This window comes from Macadamia integrifolia, chromosome 14 (genome assembly GCF_013358625.1).
Source record: "Macadamia integrifolia cultivar HAES 741 chromosome 14, SCU_Mint_v3, whole genome shotgun sequence".
NCBI classification, from domain to species: Eukaryota; Viridiplantae; Streptophyta; class Magnoliopsida; order Proteales; family Proteaceae; genus Macadamia; species Macadamia integrifolia.
In genome coordinates, this window is record NC_056570.1 from 27476162 (window position 1) to 27489461 (window position 13300).

At 38.9% G+C, this 13300-nt stretch overlaps 2 protein-coding genes across 3 annotated transcripts in view; one reads left to right on the forward strand and one right to left on the reverse strand.

Annotated features, from left to right (window-relative positions):
- Positions 1 to 1824: 1824 nt before the first annotated feature.
- LOC122060917 (probable protein phosphatase 2C 2) lies at positions 1825 to 4840 on the forward strand. Of its 2 annotated transcripts, none has more exons than XM_042624022.1 (4): positions 1825 to 2246; positions 3358 to 3555; positions 3655 to 3893; positions 4024 to 4840. In XM_042624022.1, exons 1-4 carry the CDS (start codon positions 2055 to 2057, stop codon positions 4586 to 4588), a joined length of 1194 nt encoding a protein of 397 aa, XP_042479956.1. In that variant the 5' UTR covers positions 1825 to 2054; the 3' UTR covers positions 4589 to 4840. The 2 variants fall into 2 exon arrangements, with proteins under 2 accessions (XP_042479956.1, XP_042479958.1); XM_042624024.1 differs by lacking the exon at positions 1825 to 2246 and adding an exon at positions 2654 to 3068.
- Positions 4841 to 7789: 2949 nt separating this feature from the next.
- The window catches only part of LOC122061774 (putative RNA polymerase II subunit B1 CTD phosphatase RPAP2 homolog), a 7972-nt gene continuing 2461 nt past the window's right edge, over positions 7790 to 13300 (reverse strand). Inside the window, exons 4-8 of the mRNA XM_042625234.1 lie at positions 12417 to 13103; positions 12135 to 12322; positions 11297 to 11560; positions 10527 to 10685; positions 7790 to 8263 (exon numbers count right to left, since the gene is read on the reverse strand). Coding sequence (XP_042481168.1) covers positions 8159 to 8263; positions 10527 to 10685; positions 11297 to 11560; positions 12135 to 12322; positions 12417 to 13103 — 1403 coding nt within the window. The 3' untranslated portion in view covers positions 7790 to 8158. The remainder of the gene's footprint in view (positions 8264 to 10526; positions 10686 to 11296; positions 11561 to 12134; positions 12323 to 12416; positions 13104 to 13300) is intronic.

Consider the following 13300-nt stretch of genomic DNA (forward strand, 5'->3'; position numbering starts at 1 on the left):
CTTCTAATCTTGTAGCACAAGTATTTTGTGTCAAATCTCTCTTTATTTTCAGAGTGAAGCCCTCTCTCTCTCTCTCTCTCTCTCTCTCTCTCTCTCTCTCCCATTGTGTCCTGTTGGGCCCTCTCCAGCCACCGACCCCCGACGGGTGAGGATATGAATCTATTAATCACACCCCATCCAATGAAAATAAACTTACTATTACAGCCCAAATATTAATGGAGGAGAGAGAAAGTCAATGTAGGGCCCATTGTTCTTTACATTGATCACACCCCTTATAGGAAAAGTGAAATTTTTAACTGGGGAGAAAACACAGCCACCGACCCTCGACGGGTGAGGATATGAATCTATTAATCACAACCCTTCCAATGAAAATAAACTTACTATTACAGCCCAAATATTAATGGAGGAGAGAGAAAGTCAATGTAGGGCCCATTGTTCTTTACATTGATCACACCCCTTATAGGAAAAGTGAAATTTTTAACTGGGGAGAAAACACGCTATTCTGCTGGCGCAGGAAACATCCAGAGTCCAGAGTCCAGAGTCCAGACAAATAAGGTGAGGAAAGAAGATGTTTCTGTGAGCCTTTCCATTGGCCTGTATGTCAGCAGGAAAGCGTTCTTTTGCTTTGAACTGGTACTTGTGGGTGGGAGAAAAACGCTATCACCCTGTAAGGCATTGAAGATGTTATCCTGAGCCAGATGTTCTAACCCTTTGACGTGTGTTATGCCACAACTGGTGAGCCCTCCCATTAGCCCTTTGTTGACGTGTGTTATGCCAGGCATTCTCTAGATGTGCTTTCTTTTAACTGGTACTTGCGTGTGGGAGACAACAACACTAACTTAGCTTTCTCCTGTGTGGGTGTGATAAGGCATGAATTTTTAATCATAGGCTTATTCTTAGCCATCAAAAGAGGCCTATTCTTAACCATCAAAAGAGGAGTCCCAGTCATAAATCACTGAAAAGGTAATGTAAAACGCAGGAAGTGGTCCACCTCCTTCCATCTGTCTCACTTCCAAAATTACCCCTAAGATTCCACGATAATCTCCCACCACGAGTAATTGCTGCAAACCTAATTTCATATCAATAGCTGGTCCGATTGGTCCAACCGGATCTAATAGGTTAAAGTTCGATACTGAACCCACCGGTTAGTAAATGATCCGGTACCAAACCTAGATAGATTATATATGACCGTTCACAGTGTTTCGTTATAGTCCAATAGGAGCTAGACCCAGACCAACCGCATCAGTAATCAATCGGAACCCACTATTTATAGCCGAATTAGTTTGCTTATAGTTTGGTTAACTAGTTTATAACTTATTTACAGTTTATTGACCAATTAACCGACTCAAATACTTATTATAGTTCAATTATTGTCCTTACTTGGATCCATGTAGTCAACCCGATTAAATTAGGATAAATTTTTTTTATTATTGTTGTTATAATTCAATTATTATGGACCAATAATTGATCAACTCAACCCAATTAATTGGTCCGACCGATTGGAACCCCTACCCCCATCTTAATAAGGCCTGAACACCCTCGACTTGTCCACAGAGAAAGTCAACGCACGACGACGGTACGCAATAGTTGCTTTGTAGGGATGGTGTTTTGGTCATATTATTCGAGACAACTGTGTACACAAAGGCCACGCGACACTCCTGAACCAAGAAATGTAACGTGTTTCGTGAGGTTATAGAATCACAATCAAATGGTCTATAATATCCCACGTGTCGGTTAGACTCCAAAAGCTTCTAGTGGCATTCGGTTTCCAGTTTCCAGCACGGAACTATAAATACCAGTTCGAATTTCCTCGGCGATACCGAAACGAAATTGAAAGAAACGGCGAGAAACAGAAGAGAGAATAGAGCTTGTAGACTGAGAAGGAAAGAAACACAACTGATCTCGGATTTTCTTTTATTTTCGGTTTCATCCCGTTAGGAAGATTTGAAACCCTAGTTTTCTGCGAGGAATAGCCGTATCTGTCGAGATTTCTCGAAAGGGAGGGCTTGGAAGGACTTCGTCTGTTGTTGTTTTGTAATGATCGTGGATCAGAGATGGTAGCAGAAGTGGAAACTGTTTGTCACCAGAGCATTTCTGTTCTGGATGTCCAGTACCGGTGTATCGCGAAGGGAAGCAATCTTCAGAAGATCGATGACATTGTCAACGTCTCTACGCCTTCTCCGCCTCTTTTTCCGGAAATTCATGCTCCGGGATCGGTCTCGACCAATATTTTGCGCTCCGAAGGGGTGAGATTCTTGTTTCAGTGGTTGTTCTGTGATATTTGACATCTTATGTCACATTTAAGCATGTGCTTTTGTTTTCTTTCAATCTTCTTTTAATAATTTTATTTTTTACGATTATAATTAATTTTAAAAGCTAAATTTACTGTAAATGAATTTCCTTTTGATGGAGCTTCTCTTAATAAAGATTGGTGTTGGATATGGGGCTGGAGTTTGGCTCTTTGGCTTATTATGAATACGGTGCCTTGGAGACGAACGCAGCTCCTTATATCAATCTCGACCTTCCACTATGTTCTGCTAGTGTTCCTCCAAATCTAGCAGACTATTTGGGAGGCTCTAAACAGTTCTCTTTCGGTTATTCCATCCATCAAATATATATATATATCTCACAATTTATGAACATGTTTTAGATAACAATCGAAATATTTTCTCCTTTTTTCTTCTTTTCCATGAAATTTCTCAATGTCCTGTGAAATTGGTCTTATATGTATGTAAACTTTTCTTTTCCCCTGAAATAAATTATAAGCGATTTGTGACTTTACATCTCATATTTTAGTACAAATGAAGACTACTCTTATGCTGAACCAAATATATATGTTTTTGTTGCTGTTGCGGCTTCCTTCATGATATTGGATTCTTTGGGTTTACCTTCTTGGTTGCTCATAGCCACCCTAGAACTTTTCCCTTCCATGTAAAATTTTACTGCCACGGAAAATTGTTTCCTGTTTTTCAGTTGAGGACTCTGTGATACTGTCGTTTTTTTAGCTTGGGGAGCCTTGTTTCGAAGGAGTGATCTATTTCCAATTGAAGGAGCTAAAAGAGTTAGAGGTAGGCATAAAATAACTATAGAAGAAGTGGCAAGGAAGGACATGTATAGCTTAGGACCGTAATAAACTGGAAGAATAGGATCCATTTTTCGAACCCATTTAGTTGGGATAAGGCGAGTAAGTAAGTTGTTATCTATCCCTCCTGGGATCATATAGTGAAAAAGAAATACTTGAATTGCATCTTTTGATGATTTTACTCACCTTCAGTTGAGATGCGGTTAACAGTAACTGCATTTTACTTGGTTTTAATGTGTGGCAATAACTGATCATGGAGTCCCTTATTTCTTCAGGATGCAAGAACATTGAGCACCATTTCAGATGCTGACATTGAATCTGCCGGTCTCCCGTTTGTCCCAAGCATCCGTTCAGGAAGTTTCGCTGACATTGGGCCTAGGAGATTCATGGAAGATGAACATATACAGATAGATGATCTTTCAATGCATTTGGGGTCACTCATGAGATGTCCTGAGCCAATTGCATTTTACGGGGTAACCATCTAACTGACATCTCTTGATCTTTTATGTGGTCACATATCAGCTTCCTTCTTATTATTGATCTGTTACTAACCGAGTTGGGAACTAATGTAGGTGTTTGATGGTCATGGAGGACCTGATGCAGCAACATTTTTAAGGAAGAATGCAATGAGGTTCTTCTTTGAATATGCGGATTTCCCCCAGTCATCTGAGGAGGCTGATGATGTTCTCTTAGAAGAAGTTGAAACTTCCATCCGAAAAGCATTCCTTCTAGCTGACCTTGCTTTGGCTGATGACTGTAATGTTAGCAACTCATCTGGCACGACAGCACTCACTGCCCTTATACTTGGCAGGTCCGTAAGCTTCAATTTTAGAATAGGGAGTAATTTTATTTATTTTTTGTTCTGGTCAAGTGAATTTACCAAAGTGATGTTGGCCTCTGTTTGTTTTCTGATTCTTCTTCTTCTTCTGTCCTTGTTGCAGGCTTCTGCTAGTCGCTAATGTTGGGGATTGCAGGGCAGTCCTTTGCCGGAAAGGAGAAGCAATTGAGATGTCTCAAGACCACAGGCCCATCTATCCATCAGAACATAAGCGTGTTGAGGAGCTGGGTGGGTTTGTTGATGATGGGTATCTCAATGGTGTACTATCTGTTAGCAGGGCCTTGGGAGATTGGGATATGAAGTTTCCACGGGGTTCTCCTTCACCTCTCATTGCAGAGCCAGAGTTCCAGCAGGTGATCCTTACAGAAGATGATGAGTTCCTCATAATTGGCTGCGATGGTATATGGGATGTCATGTCAAGCCAACATGCTGTCAGCGTTGTGCGCCGTGGGCTTCGACGACATGGTGACCCAAAGCAGTGTGCCAGGGATCTGGTCATGGAGGCCCTCCGTCTAAACACCTTTGACAACCTTACTGTTATTGTTGTTTGCATTTCCTCGCCTGACCATAAGAGGGAGCTATCTCCTCAAAGACAAAGGGCATTGAGGTGCTGCAGTCTTTCGGCTGAGGCACTATGCAGCCTGAAGAACTTGTTGGATGGCAATTGAAGCCAAGTATAAATATCTTCGGGAAAATCCTCGCGGGAGAGGGTGGATTCTGTTTTGAGGCTCTCCTTCAAAAAGGAAAAATGTAGGCAGTAGTTTTTTATGTGCAGTTAGTTAGGGGTTGGGCATTGGGCTGTGTTTTATGACCTTTAGTTGCTACTCGCGGGTTTTTGTAAATATTTACTGAGGTTGGACGTGTCGTCATTGCTAATTGTCATTTATCATTCAATTGAATCCCAACAACCCTTCCGTGTATTTGCTTTGTTTGCTTGTTCATTTATATATGAGAGTCATTAAGGTCTTTTCATCAATATGGTTGCCTTATGGGAGCTAACCGAACACCTACGCAGGACATGGTCGAAGCCCGCGGCGCACAACGCTGACAGCATGTTGGCTTGACATGACAACCCATATATACCATCGCAGCCAATTATGAGGAACTCATCATCTTATGTAAGGATCACCTGCTGGACTCTGGTTCTGCAATGAGAGGTGAAGGAGAACGAACCCCATGGAAACTTCATATCCCAATCTCCCAAGGCCCGGCTAACAGATGGTACACCATTGAGCGAGGTTACTCAATAGAGCAAGACGAGATAACCTTTTCCCATGAACAACTAATCACACACCTACAACAAATTAAGATCTTTATATAAAGAGGACCACCAGGTTTTCCTTAAGCCATGGTGAAAAGGAATCCCTTGACCATGGTTTTGCAATGAATGTGAGACGTATCCCACAACATGAGGATAGTATGGTTGTTGAACCCTACACTGGCAGTTTAAGTCCAAAGCAGCCTCAAGAGGATTTTCATTATTATAATTGGGTGTGTTGAATACTGGATTTCTAACGGATATTTTAATAATTCCACTGCACTTCAGGTGTTACCGTTACTTTTTCAACCCATCACTTCTATCCCCCTTCCCCTGTGTCACAAAATGACTTCTTGTTACAGGGACTTCATACCATACCAAAAATATTTATGCTTAGATTTTTGCCATTATACATAAAGGCAAATGTATCATATTTCAGGAAAATTATTTGATGACAGAAAAAAATGGTGAAATCATTATAAGGGGATTTCTATATAGGTTGAGGAAGGCAAGAGAGAGGGGATGAAAAGTGAACAATATGGAGCGATGAGCACTTATCTCAGTTTTTTGTAAGAACCGGTGATACTTGCAAGCACTTTTTCGCCGACAATAATACTCCTCCATTTGAAAATGAGAATATTTGTTTTTATTTACCCAACTTTTAATTTTAAACCTATCAACAATCTTGTTCTTGTGATTAAAAGTACTGCCAAAGAGGCCATGACCAGGAAACATTTGGCTCTCCATGTTGATATGATGTATAAACATTACTACTCTATGTAGCTTTTATGTGTGTTTTTATCTTTTGGAATAAAAAAAAAAAATTGGGGGGAAGGTTACCCCACAGCGTGAGTGGGGAGAATCTCCCACGCCACGGTTGCATGAGAAACAATACCTACATGGAGCCACATGATTAGGGACACCAAATTTGCATCCCACACCAAGCCAATAAGCACAAGAAAAGAGGTGCCACACGATTTGTATCTAGCAATTTGTATGTGGGGGACCGACATGGTCAAATTAGAGATAATGAATGCAATATCCAACAATAAACAATATCCAAAACCTTATCCCAACTTAACATTGGCTACATGAAGATTCCAAGTAGAGACAAACACAAGGATTTATATAAAAATATTGATAGGTTATGATTAATTATAGTAAGTGTCAACTATCAACCTAACATATCACTACAAATCAGTGAGACTTATACATATAAACTATAATAAAGTCGCAGCTGTCATTATACATGTTTAGTTGATAACTTATCCAAAGCTTTATCCTTGATTTTTACTTTTGCACCATCTGGACATAATAGAAGTGCAAAAAGTTCAAATTCCATTTGCCATATCAGAAGCAGACGAATTTCCATCAAAACAAATTAGAGATGTTGTCATCAAGCACCTTGGCCTGATTGAAAAGGGTTTTTTCCTCTCCAACAGCACTATAACGTTTACAAAAGCAATTGCAATATGGCTCTAAAAATATTTTCTTACCTGGTAATTAAAATTCACCATTACAAGCAATTTTCTCATGCCATTACATCTTTAGTTTGGGAAGTGACTTCGGAATTTCCATATGCAGAATTGAGCTTCACCCAATCACATCATGGAAAATCAAACCAAAACAAAAAAATCTGATACGTAGGCAGCAAGCGATGTTATTTTACATTCTCCTTTTACCATAGATATTTCTAGAAATAAAATGTAAAATTTGAGTTGTAGGAGGGACAACAATTCTATATAATCATGCTTCCAATGATAAATCATCCTTTACATAGGAGCAAGGATAAACCATTTGCAATCATAGGAGCAAGATAAACCATTTGCAAATATCGGAGCAAGATAACCCATTTGCAATCTGGCCAAATAAAACAAAGGACACAGATCAGATGAAGATGATAGTTCTTGATTCAAAAAGATGAATCCCAGCAACTCACTTCGCAAAACAACCTTGTTTAAGTGTCAATAGTTCCCACAAATGGCTCTTCGAGTTAATTTAAAACCACTAATCAGGGTTTTTGAACTCCCAAACAAGAGCACCACAAAATTGGAACCAAACAAATCTCACATAGAATTAACTGTCATATGTTCTCCAGAATTGTCTTAAAGATCAAATCTCAATCCTATTCACCAATTGTCCAGAGTCCAGATGACTTACTTATGACAAAAAGAACAGTATAATTCATATCAGTTCCACACAAAAAAATCCCATATCGCTTCTCCAACATAAACCAGAGACAGGACAGAAAATACTCTATAACTTCCCACAACCTGAAACACCAAGTATCCATAGCTAAAATCATTTTATGTATGAACCAAAACTCAGGGTTTCTAGTTAGAAAAACTTAATCAAGCAAAAGAAAAAGGGAAAAAAATAATAATATTCAATCTATGGAGAAAAAGGAAAACAACAAAAGAGATAATACCGCCGCCTTCTGTAATCGAGATCCAAAACAGAACCAGCCAATCAACCGTCTCTTATAAAAACGATTCAATATTCAATCCAAGGAAAACCCACGAAACCCACACAATTAAAAACCCTAACAAACAATAAGATTGTTACAACATCTACATCATTTTTCTATAAATATTATATCTGAAAAATATAATTACCAAATATGGAAAGAATTTTAGATTAAATCATAGTCATAATTACAAAAGTTACCTTTTTCCTATCAAAACTGATTTCACTTCCCTTCCTTACCCTTTATACTTGCTATCAGATAGAGTGACAAGGTTGCACCCAGACACGGTTAGCAGGGATAATCAAGTTCACTCAAGGTTGTAGCCAATTTTCAGTTCTCATATAATTCATACTCGATATTAGATGTGGGTATATGCAAGTGTAGATGGTTCACATCCTGACGGTAACTCACATGACTGCAATGAAAGTTTTCTTCCTTCCTTTACCCAAGTAAAAACATCACTAATTACCCCCACTTATGACTAACCAAACAAATTTTACTTTCTGTTCTCGGTTAAGCTCCGCTTTGAGTAGAGAACTGAGGTAACCGTCCAAGTGGCATAACAATATCCTTCATGGTCTCATACTCTTGAACACTAACTCCTGCACCATCTAGCACCTGCTTCGGAAGGGAAGACAAAACAAGAGAACACCATGATAAGAAGGGGCAAAGCAAATTTTCCTTAAGAGCAGAAAGCAACAATAGATTTAAAAAAAAAAATCTATAATTTAATAAATCATATCCAACAGAGCACATCAGCATAGCAAATGAAAATAATACAAATCCTACATTGAGAAATTCAGAACAAGAACAATTCTTACATTGAGAAATACAGACGTACAATTCAGTCACAGCATTTTGCACATCTATAAGGATTGGATAAAAGTTGTGTGAAATTTAAAATCTTTGTGTCTCTTAAAATTTCAGATATGGTAATTGAAAAAGATAAATCTATACTAGTCTAGGTGAAATGGTAATCTTTACCAAATGACCATGATGATAGAAATACACCATCAAACTTTCATCGACAAATTACATACCATCATGCCTAATGACAAAATACAGTCCAAAATATGCAAAAAGACATCCATCTTGGTTCCCATTTTGCACCTGCTCAGTGCTCTGTAGGTCATTTCTAGAGATGAAAGTAACCCCCCACCCCCCCAAAAAAAAAAAATCAAATCATATAACCACATTGCAAAACTCAACACCAACTAAGGAAAATGGCTTAACCACCTCCAGTTGGGTTCGACGTTGGTCTAATTCAACAGTCAAATAACTGAACATTGATCAAACCCAAGCTCTAAATAGGACATATAGCCCTGTAATTTGTATTGTGCATGGACTGTTGTAAGTATAATGTTGGTCCAATTGGAGGATCCTGGGTCCTGACCCTCCATCTCCATGCTAGACAATAACACCAATAAGGACGAGGGTTCTTTGAGCCATCAGGTTTGCTACTCGCACATCGTCCTCGCTACATGAAAGAGGTAAAGACTCCATCCCCCAAGACAATTATAAATACTGTATCCAAATTCTTTGGCTGCAAACAACAGCCATATGATATAGGGTTGGTGAATTCTTCCTGATAGAACATAAATACTCCAGTATCAGTCTTTCATCAATCTCCAACTGTTACTGCTTCTTTCTTTCATCTTACAATTTGTAGATAAGCCTTTGTTTCTTCACCTCACTTCAACTCACTTCACCTCACCTCGGATGCGCTAAGAATGAATGAACACTTTATGGTAGGCGTGGAGGAGCTTTTAATTTTTGTCATAAGGATGCAACCCGAAACTTAAATAAATACTTGTTTTCATCTTCTGTTTCTCAGCTTTCCATTTTGTCCTACCTCTTATTTATGAGCTCCTACATATTTGTAGTAAAACTGGTGACTGAATTGGAACTGTGGGAGTACTGTTGTTTTAGAGGGAAGATGTTAACAGCTTCTAGCCATAAATTAAGACTTCAGTAGTGAGAGAGTAGTGTTGGGTTATTAAGAAAAAACTAAAATTTTAATTTTTGCTTGCAGATTTGTAAACAAGGCTGCATGTTTCTCTTAAATTCATCTCAACATAACAAGGTATGTTTGGGAGTAAAACTTCACTTCACTACCACACCTTTCACATACAAGTCAACTTGCTGAATTTTTTCAATAGTACTTCTAAGAAACCAAAACCAAGGCCAAAGCCAGTTAGCTAGCAGATATATTAGAACCTATAACCATTATCTTTTAATAAATAATGACAATTATTGTATCACTGAAATTCCAAAATATATGTCAAGCAACCTTGGCTTATCCTTTCAATGATCCACTTCGGTTTTTGTGTGAGAGGGAGGACATGATCAATTCCCTGGGTTAGCATGGGTAAAAGCAAGGTGCAGAAACACTAGAAATTGCCAGCTCTTTCCCAATTTATTTTCTGCTTGTGATCTACCAAACCTGACTAACCCACTCAGAAAATTATATCCATTAACCAGTACGAAGATGCCCAAATCCTGTAGTCAATTTCAATAATTCTGATAGCAGCCTTACTTTCAATAACAGATGTGCTAATTACAGTGGCTTTGTGCAGGTAGTATTAAAATTACAATGAGAGAAACTAATTATGGTGAAGATTTGGCCATATTCAACAAATCTAGGAAAAGGAATTTTTCCTAAAAATGATTTTCTGCAAAATATGACAAATACTTGTTGGTTGATGATGAAATTTTTATATGTCAAACACCGGAGGCCGATCTACCTGTTAACGGACTCAATCCAACACGCCATAATGATGTTTTCGTGGGAACTCCATAAATAAGATATCGGATGTTGGCATCATAAAGAAAACAAGAAATTAGAATAACATCAATTAGATCCCAGTAATGATAACCTCACCTTGTGGAGCAGCATCCTCCTACTAGTCATGTATGGGGTAAGTGCAGGAAATCTAGACACTGAAAGAGCATCAATAAACACTAGAATAATCACATTCCACTGTTTTGTTCTGAAAGGTGGTAGTGCATCCAGAAATGACATTGTATCCAGTAAGTGCCCCTGTATAAAAATATTCTTGAGACATAAGTACCAAATAGCATGGCTATGAGAATACAAGAAAAGATGCTAGTTCCTCGCACTAGAAAGTGAGAGATGGTTTCCTCATAGTTATTCATTTCCTTTTTCTACAAAAATTATTTATGCGTAATATTGCAAGACTGACACCTGGTCTTTGTACTTTACATAAAAATTCGCTTAGAATAATAGATATAATAAAGAAACACAAGGGAAAAAACGATATTAAGGAGCAAAGGTCCTGGAGATAAGGGAAAATTATTTCATTAAATCCGAACTTAGGGTAGATGGCTGCAGGTGGACATACATGGGCATATAGGTACTAAACCACTTCATGTTATTCCCACTCTCAATTTTGTTTTAGACTAGTACCCAGAAAAAAGTTAGATGGGCTCGTCATACATATCCTGAGTTTGTACCCAACCTACAAAAAGATATTATATGGCTGACATAGGTTCAGAAATGGCCAATGAAAGCACCACATGCATAAACCTCAAAAGTACCCAATCACAGTACATAAGAGACAAACTTGAATAAATTAATTTGAAAAACACAACATAGACAGATTAATAGGCAATAAAGTTCAGAATCAATACCAAGCCTTGTTCCAAAGCAGATACTGGAGTTGGCAGCCTCAGATCCATAACTAAGCTTGGCAATGTCTGAGCAAGACAACTAGCTAAAGTTTGCTTGATTTCAGAAGACCGACCATCACTCAAGACTCTCTTGCAAGGGTACTCCCTTCCATTAACCACTGAAAACTCTTCACAGGAGCTTTCATCCCGTCCATATATATATGCCAGAGAGGAGGATGTAATCCAGCCGAATAGTGCCATGAACATGGTTGCAAATGATGATAACTTACACGAGAAATCCAGTAAATACTCAATAATAAAATAGAACTTCAAATAATCCAATAAATTGTGTTTTAGGCAATGTTTAGAAGCCTACCAAATGAAGTGAAGTGAAGTGAGGGAAGTATGGAGGTCTTATTTGTGTGGAAAAGTGTCGTCAAAGGCAGAGGGCCATTTTTTTATCATTACATTTGTTCAAAAGCAAAAAATGGAACATATCACCAGTGAGGGAGGGAGAGAAAGGGATAACAAAGGTCGTGGGAACTACACTTTCTCCAGGAGAAAGGTTGTGTTTTCAGGATTTATATCATTGGTCATCAAAAGAAGCAAGGAATCACCGTTGCAACAAAATCCTTAACCTTCACTTCTTTGCAACTACACTCATAATGGCCAGAGTCTAGGCGATCCTAGGCAGTGGAGGGGGGAAATCAAGGCGTCACCTAGGCGACCAAGGGGTATTTCCAGCAAAGGGTCCCTAGATGCCTAGGGGACACCTTGAACACTCATTCCAACCAAAAAAAAAAGCTCAATAAATGTCCATTCAACAGTTAAAAATAACATCAAGGCATGAAAAACTTACACCCAGATTGAAGCCCTCTGGCACAGTGTCATACCAGGAGTCACGATACATTGTGTCATGTGATTCAAAATCTGCAAACCCAGGCTTTTGTGCCAACCTAATCAGCTCTAGTTCGTGCACATTCTCCTCATAATTTTCTTCATCGTCATCTTGTGCATGGGACAATATTGTAATCCCAGCTTCCATTACTTTTTTTTGATGTTCAATAGAGAGAACAAGGAGCCTCAGTAAAATACACAACCTGATAAACCAGAAAACTAACAAAAGGCACACAATTATTACCAGCATTGGACACATCAGATTCACAAGAAGCAACAGCTTCTGCTGCCTGGCTTAATGCGGATGCACAAGCTTCCGCAGATGCAAGCCATACAGAACTATCATCAGCTTCTACATTCAATCTGGATGAGCCCTCAGCATGCTCCGGCACTTCCCCCATCTGTCTAACACTGCCAATATTTCCATTGTATTCATTGCTGATTTTTCTCTCATCAGCCCAGGAAACGCTGCGGGCAGATTTCTTAGCACCTGAACACTTTAAAGAGGATTTTAATGTGTTTTCAATCGGTTGAGTTGTTTCTCCAACACCAATTTCCCTTTTGGATTCTCTAGGAATGATGCCATAAGCACTTTGGCTGGGACCAGAAGAGGAAGTCAGGTTTTTTGACATAACTGCCAGGGTTGTACCACTAACTTCCTCTTTTGTTTCTTTCAATTTAGGTAGAGAACCGTTCAACTTCTGGAAGGGGCAAGGGGATATCTTTAGAGAGCTAGATTCATCCCCCATAACTTTACTACTCACCTCCCCTTCTCTTGACTCTTCAAACCTAGCTTCAAAACCATCATTTAAAGGAGAACAAGAGGTTTTGGTATTGTTAAATGGATCTCCAATGATTACAACACTGGAGAAGTCCATCTCATTCAGCACTTCTGTACCCTTCTGCGGTTCGGGAAGTCCAGTTTTAGACCCTGCAATATGAGATGCAAGTTCATTCCAGGTCCCAGAGTAAAACCGCAACAAACCGCAGGCAGAAATTGACATTTGGCATGATAAAGCATAGGAACCAACAATGATGACCATGCAGAGGATACGTAGTAATCAAAATATGGGGGTAAAATTTGCAGGATTAGAAAATTTCTCCTTTTTTTTTTTGGGGGGTGGGGGG

Bases quoted from the DNA above. Each gene is read 5' to 3' on its own strand.
- LOC122060917 (XM_042624022.1), top strand. From the start codon at position 2,055: ATGGTAGCAGAAGTGGAAACTGTTTGTCACCAGAGCATTTCTGTTCTG. The intron at 3,556-3,654 runs GTAACCATCTAA...GAACTAATGTAG, and splicing joins AGCCAATTGCATTTTACGGG to GTGTTTGATGGTCATGGAGG. The intron at 3,894-4,023 runs GTCCGTAAGCTT...TCCTTGTTGCAG, and splicing joins ACTGCCCTTATACTTGGCAG to GCTTCTGCTAGTCGCTAATG.